Source organism: Leptidea sinapis, chromosome 8, assembly GCF_905404315.1.
Source record: "Leptidea sinapis chromosome 8, ilLepSina1.1, whole genome shotgun sequence".
Taxonomy (NCBI): Eukaryota; Metazoa; Arthropoda; class Insecta; order Lepidoptera; family Pieridae; genus Leptidea; species Leptidea sinapis.
Genome location: NC_066272.1, coordinates 3,608,675 through 3,617,149, shown reverse-complemented (window position 1 = coordinate 3,617,149; position 8,475 = coordinate 3,608,675). Strand labels below are relative to the sequence as shown.

Here is an 8,475-nt window from a genome sequence, read left to right as displayed (position 1 = left end):
AAATTAGTTATTTTAATTATTTCTGTGAATGTTTGAGTTTGTGATTTAAATACCTTTGATTTTTCTTTTTGTTATTATTGTATCTGTAAACATGTGTTAGAACGCATCTATATTTATATTTTGTATCTAGTTAGATTTCGGGAGCGAGCGATTGGGTTTTTTATAAATAGAAATTAAAATTAATATTTTAGAATCGAAATAAGAGTTTAATATTTACGACCCGTGCTTAGAGTTTGATGCAAGACTGATCTTAATAACTAAAATATAAATGCAGAATGTAACTTAAAACTATCTTACCAGTTACTGTTATAATAACAAGTCGCCCGGAAGGGCCGACTGATAAGAGAAGTGCTGCGTTAGGCTCTACCGCAGCGTGAGAGCTTAAGGCTCTGTTGCACTATGGGATAGGATATATAACTATCTCTTCCTATATTGTTCAGTTCTTGTGATGTCTTCTTGGAGTAGGGCCTCTTTTGCTTGTCTACACCCTCTCACTTCCGTCCAGTATTTACTCTGTAATTCCTTGGTATGTTCTCGTATGACCATTGTAGGCCATCTAGAGGGGAGGGGGACGATTGGATCTGGTCCTATTGCTATCATCTCCAAGCCTTTCCTGGCCAGTTCATCCGCAGCATCGTTGCCGCGTGAGTCACTGTGACCCTTTATCCATTGAAGAGTTACCTGGTTGCCATTTGCACATAACTCCGTCAGATACTGGTGACAGTCGTATATTAGCTTTGAGGTGATAGTGTTGCTTTGAAGAGCTTGTAGTACTGATTTGCTATCTGAGAGGATGCGGATTGAGTAATCCTTTACCTTTCGTGCCAAAGTAGCTGTGGCCGCTTCTATGATACCCATGCACTCCGCTTGTAAGACAGTGTTCTGAGCTCCTAGTGGTGCGGCTATTTTTATATTAAGATCTTCCGAGAACACTCCGTATCCTGTACCAGATCTTGTTTTCGAGCCATCGGTGAAAATCCTGAGGTCTATAACATTAAAGTCCTGTTTTGGTTCTTCATACAACTGTATTTTGTATTTCTTATCGAATATGTATTCCTTTGGAGACCTGTCACTTACCGCGAGCAGCAGAGGCTCCTTTTCAATCACCTCAGTTAGGACCTCTGGGTGTGCGGGTTGATTGGTTCTCCAAAGATTTAGTGTCTTCAACCTTACTGCGGCGGAGGCCGCCTCTTGTTTTATAAAGACGTGTAGAGCCGGAAGATTTAGCATTGTTTCTAAGGCTCCAGTAGGTGTAGTTCGCATGCATCCTGTGATAGCCATACATGCCAGTCTTTGAAATCGTTGTAGTTTATTACACGTGGTTCTAAGTCTAGTGCGTGACCACCAAACTACTGCACCATAACATATCACAGGCCGTATCACAGCTGTGTAAAGCCATAGTACGATTTTCGGGGCAAGACCCCATCTTCGTCTTCACTATCATTCTACGGCATTGCCAGAAGGACATTGTAGCCGTATTAATCTTCGCATCTATGTGGGCGCCCCAGTTTAGTTTGCTGATAAGTATTACGCCTAAATACTTTACTTCGCTTGTTAATTGGAGTTCAGTGTTAAACAGTTTCGGCAGCATGTAATTACCTAGAACTCTTTTGTTTGTGAACAATACCAGTTCCGTTTTCGTTGGGTTAACTGTCAGATCGTTATCTTTGCACCATTTTTCCACGATTTTAAGTGCCGCATTTGTTACTTCACATACAGTATTGGCAAACTTTCCGCATATCAGTATAGTTAGGTCGTCTGCGTAGCCTACAGTATAGTAGTGGTTTTCGTTGAGGGTGGCAATCAGATCATTTACAACCAAGTTCCATAGAAGAGGTGAGATTAGACCTCCTTGGGGACAGCCTTTGGCAACTATAGCTTTCTGCGTTTCACCTTCATCGAGTAAAATTACTCTGTGCTTAAGCATGTTTTCAATCCATAATGTCAGAGTTGTACATACACCATGTCGTTGTAGGGCTTCTTTCATTTTTATAAATTTTGTCTTATCGAAAGCTCCTTCGATATCCAGGAAGGTTCCTAGACAAAAGATCTTTTCCGAAAGTGCACCTTCTATAACGTTCGTTACAGCGTGTAGTGCAGATTCAGTGCATTTACCTTGACTGTACGCATGTTGTTTGGGGTGTAAGGGTATATTCCGCAGGTAATTTTCCCTCAGTTCTCTTTCGCACAGTCTTTCTAGGGTCTTCAAGGCAAAAGAGGTGAGACTGATGGGTCTGTATGATCTAGCATTAGAGTAGTTGCTTTTAACCGGCTTCGGTATGAAGATTACTTTCACCTCCCTCCATTTCCTGGGGATGTATCCATGCGCTAGACATGCCCTGAAAATGTTAGTTAACCGGATGTGAAGGGACTCTCCTCCCCATTGCAATAAAGCGGGTAAGATCTCATCCGGTCCCGCCGATTTAAAGGGGTGGAAGGAATTTATAGCCCACTTCGTCTTATCATTCGTCACAACCTTATGGGCCAGTTGCCAGTCAGCTTCTTCAGCAGTTGTGTTTTCAACCACCCACTCCGTTTGCTGCGTTATTTTGCAGCCTGGGAAGTGCGTTTCTGTTAATACACGCTCTGTTTCTTCTGGTGAGTTAGTGAAAGTACCATCAGGTTTTCGTAAGGATTCCAGAATATGTCTAGGTTGATTGGAGACCATTCTTCTTACCCTGTTTGCGCCAACTTTCAGATTTTCTGTATCTGATGCGTTTCTTGTATTCAGACTTACTTTCCTTGTAGATATCCCAGTCGTATTGTTCGCCTGTGTTCATTACGCGGTTTAGATGTCTCCTCACTTTTTTCCTGAGCCTTTCCAGTTCAGGTCACCACCATGGCTGGGGTTTAGGTTTGTTAGATTGGGGGGAGATGAGGGGGCATGTAGCGTGATAGCTGACGGTTTAGTAGTGTTTACCTTCAGGTTAAAGAGTATCTGTGATCTGAGCAAGATGCTTCTTTCGAGACATGCCAGTTGGATATAGAATTAGACATACCCTCCGTTGCCAGGGTAATGTCAATAATTGTTTTGCTCCTCTTGTTAATAAAGGTGGGTTCTGACCCTACATTTAAAATATTAAGGTTAGTAGTGAAAAGGTATTCAGTAAGTTGCTTACCTCTTTCGTTAGGTGTCTGCATGCCCCAGAGCGGGTGATGTGCGTTGCAGTCTGCAGCTATTATCAGCTCGCTCTTGGTGGTCTCGCAATAGTTCACCAGTCTGACGAGAGCTTCTGGCGGTGGTTCTTCTCCATCCGGCATGTATGCTGAGGCGACCACTATCGCTTTCTGGTGAGTATGTTGGTCCAGTAGTTTTATAGCGCATAAATCTCTGGAACAATAGTCTGTTAGGGATTGCACATGTAGGTTATTTGAAATGTAAATACAGGCTCTAGGATGTTCTGGCCCTGAGTAATATATGAGCTTACCTCCAATAGGCCTCGTCTAACCCACGGCTCCTGGATTAGGGCGAGAGCAGTAGAGTTAACCTCCAACCATTTCCGAAGTTCAGCCGTTGCGGTTTCACTATGTTGGAGGTTTATTTGTATAAAACTGCACTTAGAAGGGGATGCCATCTTTGGATAGCAAGCCCTCCTCAACGTCCCTGATGCAGAGTTCTTCGATGCCCTTATTGCAGTCGGCATCGCCCTTGGTGCCCGAAGCCAGAAGCTCTTCGAGCTCCTTCAGGCTGTCGAGTGCTTCCTCAGAAGGGGAGCTTGCGGTACAGGTTCCGTCTGCTGGGTTATTCCCTTGTGTTTCCATCGGTTCCGGTGGTGCAGTGTTATGGCCTTCGTTTGGCTCTGCAGGCTCCTGGAATTTCATGTAAACTGAGCCCAGCATAAACGATAGCCGGCGCTCATGTTCCATTATCCTGGGGATTTTCTCCTCCGGAACCCCTACGATGATGAATGTGTCATCATTATGATGATGAAGAGCATGTAGCAACCAGCAGCCTACCTCGGCCCAAGAGTTTTGGAACCTAAGCATGCCACCGATCGCCTTGGTGTCCCTCCACACTCCAGGCAGCAGGATGCCGCACCTTATGTGGTTAGGGACTTCCCACATGTTCTTTACAGTTAGGCTGTCTCCATTTGGTAGTGTTATTTCTGGGACCGCTGCCTTTAGCCACTCAAGTGTGTTGAGATTGGAGCACCACAGTTTCAGGACGCCCCCGTCATAGATTGGCTTGCCCAGAAAAGCAGGCCCTTCTCTCTCCTCACTTATAGCAGCCAGCATAGCGGCCATCAGCTTGTCTTCAAGTTTGTTTTGTATAAACTGGACTGCATTTGCGTCTATGTGCCCTGTTGTGACGGATGTTATTGCTACAACTGGGTCAGTTTTCGCGGCGTTGGCATATGTATCAGGTTTAGGCCGATTCAATAGTCTTGCCCTCTTATGGTCCCCCCTTGGAGAGTTAGTATCGTCCAGACGAGAACGTTTGGTCGGTACAGAGGGTTGGGCTACGGCACTGACTTTGTTGGAAGGAGGCCCTCGGTTGTTGGTTGTTGGGGCCTTCCTGGAATCAATTCGGGTTTGGTTCCCCGGTATTTCTGAACCACGAGAGGTGCTGGGTTGAGGTTCTGTTGTTGAGGCGGCCATCGGGGCTTTGGCGTTTTGAGTTTCGGCCTTGCGAAGGCGGGCTGCTATGCGCCTCTGTCTCCTGTTGGGACGATGGTGACTCGTAGGTTGCGTTTGACTTTCCCTTATACAGGGCTTGTCTTGCTTTCGGCCCTTGTAGGACACGAGGGTCCAACCAGCCTCCAGTCTACTGACTGCTTGGGCAGGCACCACTTGCGCAGTGTCTGTGCCCATAGACGGTTAGGCCTTTGATGGCTCTTTCGCCAGTATGCTCCGGGTGCCAGTAGGTGCTGAACACTCTCCGGATGTGTTAGTATCCTTGGTAGATTTCTCCACCAAGGAACCAGTTATGGTACCTTTTGGTTTACCTCCAGGTCCCATTTTAAGGGGTTTGTTGGATCTGTTATTCTCCATGTTAAAACCGGGTTAGATTTCATTCCCTGCGTTCCCCACCCTCCACGGAGCCCGCACTTGGGGATGGTTAACTTAACCATCAGGGAATATAGGTTCAGCTGGTTGACCTCTTGCGCGACATCGGGAGCTCGAGATGGATGGCTGGTAGATCGATCCAATCCGCCAGGTTCTCCACCCATTCTTACCCCGTCAGCAAGGCCGAGCACCTTCCCCTTAGGGGACCAACCTTACCTCGCCTGTGACCCCGCCGAGGCGGGGACACGTGACCATTACCCACGTGACGGCTACTCACGGGGCTAACATTTAGCTTGAAATCAGGGCCAAAGAGAGCGTATTACGTTACAGGGGTAACTAAACCCCGACCCCTGTCCCGCTCAGCTCCTCAGGATTCCGTCATCCCCGCGTACGGCGATCAACTGCGCAGGCCAAAACACAGGTGGATGCTATAAAATCTTCCGGTTGGCACCCACTAACCGCCGGAAGAGTCGAGCAGATATTAGCGATTAGCCAGCAAGAGACAGCTATTGCGCACGGTTAGTGAAAATCGAGCACAATAACTAATCAATCACTGGACCAATGTTACCAGGGCGCACCGGGGAGGTAGGTGTCGCTCCATTCAGAACGCCTCAAAGAGGTTTCTTTGTGGATCCACTCCTCCGCCCACACGTGGAGGTTTCTGCTGAGCGCCCCTTCCTGGGCGATTTGCCGCTTAAAGAATCTGGAGGCACAGTTATATTTCCTCCTTAGAACATTGCACTTCGGATCCTTTGAGCCCAGCGCCGCATACCGCATGATACGCCTGTTTTTTGCAGTCAGATGCTGCTTTGACTGACGTATTGAACCTGGGCTGTGATCTGCCACCGATCGGTACTACAGAGCTTGGTATAAAAATATCCATGCCTTGCAGTATCACAGGCTTATGTTAAAATTAAAATTAAGTCCAATACAAAACAACACTATTTACTTCTAATGAATTTTAGTACTTTTATTTATAATATCATACATATTATACGATATTTTAATTTTATTCTCGTGCTTATTATATTGAATAATAAATACGTAAGAGGATTATTAACTTCTAATCTCTAAACATCAAATACAATTTTATATATATCTAAACTCCAAGTAGAGAATGTCTACCAAGGATTTCGTAAGTTTCACACTCGACTACAGTAACAGTTTACCAAAGTCATAGCTCACAAATGAAACTGCTTTCATACAAGCATCAGATCCGGCTTCCTTATCAGGGTCACATCCGGCTTAGCTTGTTTGTTAGCGCCGGCTTTTTACTGAAATACTCCGAGTGAGGATCTTTGCTATTAATACTACTCCAACAACACCTCTACCAACCTCGTTACATATTATTATACAATTAAATGTTGCTATCGCATAATACTTTTATTTATTTACAGCGTATTTGTATTGATGCATCTTCTGTACTCAATAACTATTGTATTTTTATTACACTCTTTTTATAAGCTTCCCTTGAATGTATGTTTGTAACCGACTCATTTGGGCGACATTTTAAATGGCCATATTTCGTTCAAACTTCATAGATTTATCGAGGACCGATGACAATACATTAATTTGGTAAAATTATTCTAGTTTTCAATTTGCAAAACAAGAATTTTGTTAATTTATATAATTTTTTCCTCCGTCGTCAATAAGGCAGGAATTTATGTTAATTTTAAATTTCGACCATTATCTATTAAACCAAAGCGTGTTTTTTAGTAATTGTTAACAATTTTTATTTATAAATTAACATTATTTTTGACTTACTCGTGTAATTCATTGAATATTTGAAATTTGAGTATTTTTTTGCCTTGCTTTAAATGTATTGTAATTATAATAACTTGTAAACGATGTATTTGTAAATAGTGATTCAAATCAAATCAAATCAAATCAAAATATTTTATTGCAAGTCACATTTTTCAGTAGGATGGTTGGTACATTAATGGGTAGACAATATGTGACGCCCTGCAAGGGCACAGCAACGTTATACACAAAATAAATAAGTCTTATACATTTTTTACATTCTTATACTATATTGTAACTAATTCTCACACTTGTAATTAAAAAATTCGGGTAAATCGTAGAAGCATTTTGAAACTAAAAAATTTTTAAGATGTCTTTTAAATAGAGAAGGCTTCTCTTTATTTTTAATTTCGTTTGGGATGTGATTATAAATTTTGATTGCCATGTGGTGAGATCTCGATGACACTAATGACATACTTGTTTGGGGAAATTTTAATTTGTTTAAATTTCTATTATTTCGCTTGTTATTTGGTAGTGTTGAGTATAAGTCCGAATGTTTTTTAACAAATTTACATGCTTCTAGGATGTAAATTGAAGTAAGAGTTAAAATTTTGTGTTTAATAAAATATGGTCTACATTAATCCATCTGCTGAATATTTTCTAAAATTCTGATACATTTTTTCTGTTGAATAAATATATCTTTTATTTCACTACAGTTTCCCCATATTAATATTCCATATGATAATCTAGAATGTGCATATGCATAATAAGCAGCAAGGGCAGATTTGAAATCTGTTACGCGTTTTAGTTGGTAAAGAGCATAAGTAAAAGATGACATTCTGCTTTTTAATTATGATATGGCTTCCATGTCAAGTGTGAGTCTAAATCAATTCCCAGTAGTGTAGCTGTGTCAACTGTTTCAAGTTGCGAATTTTTGTAAGAATAAGATTTTTGATGAGGTTTAAAAGGTATAATTTTAGTTTTATTAATATTAAGTTCAAGATCATTATTATTTAGCCTATAAAAGATTTTGTCCATTGTAATATTTAATTTTTCTTCTAGTTGTTTTAAATTAGAGCATGGGATCAAAATAGAAATGTCATCAGCAAAAAGAGTACAATCAACGTCTATTGTAGTACGTGCAAGGAAGCTCCTTGAAAACCAGACTGTGGAGAACCGCCACACATCCAGATGATGGGGATGATATCCTAACTTGTGACGTTTCGTGCGAAGGTGGAATTCGGCGGCTGGAATCAGGTTAAACAGCTCTTCGGAACACTCCCCGTGAAAAATGCGGTAGAAGAAAAATGCGGTAGAAGACGCACAGTTAAGCGACATCTCTATGCAACGTCAAGTGATCCAGCCGTTCACAGAGTACTGGGTCCCCGACAATTCGAGCTGATACTGGGGTGCGCCAGACCAGAGATGACAGCAATACTCCATGTGTGGCCGGACCTGCGCTTTGTAGAGCGCTAGTATGTGGGCCGGCTTGAAGTATTGCCGTGCTCTATTAATGACGCCCAGTTTCTTTGAAGCCAATTTGGCTTTGCCTTCCAGATGACCACGAAATTGGCAATCGCTCGAGATTTCGAGACCCAGTATTCCGATACTAGGCGAGGCTTTGAGGGAAGTGTTGTCGAAAAGCGGTGATACGACAAATGGGGTTTTTTTAGTGGTAAACGCGCAGACTTGAGTCTTCTGGGAGTTAAATTGGACAAGGTTCAATTT

At 42.6% G+C, this 8,475-nt stretch overlaps 1 protein-coding gene across 1 annotated transcript; it reads right to left on the bottom strand.

The window, feature by feature from the left end:
* Nucleotides 1-417: 417 nt before the first annotated feature.
* Nucleotides 418-1,281, bottom strand: LOC126965570 (uncharacterized). The gene has a single exon (XM_050809209.1). It carries the CDS (start codon nt 1,279-1,281, stop codon nt 418-420), a length of 864 nt encoding a protein of 287 aa, XP_050665166.1.
* Nucleotides 1,282-8,475: the final 7,194 nt, after the last annotated feature.

Bases quoted from the DNA above. Each gene is read 5' to 3' on its own strand.
- LOC126965570 (XM_050809209.1), bottom strand. From the start codon at position 1,281: ATGGCTATCACAGGATGCATGCGAACTACACCTACTGGAGCCTTAGAA.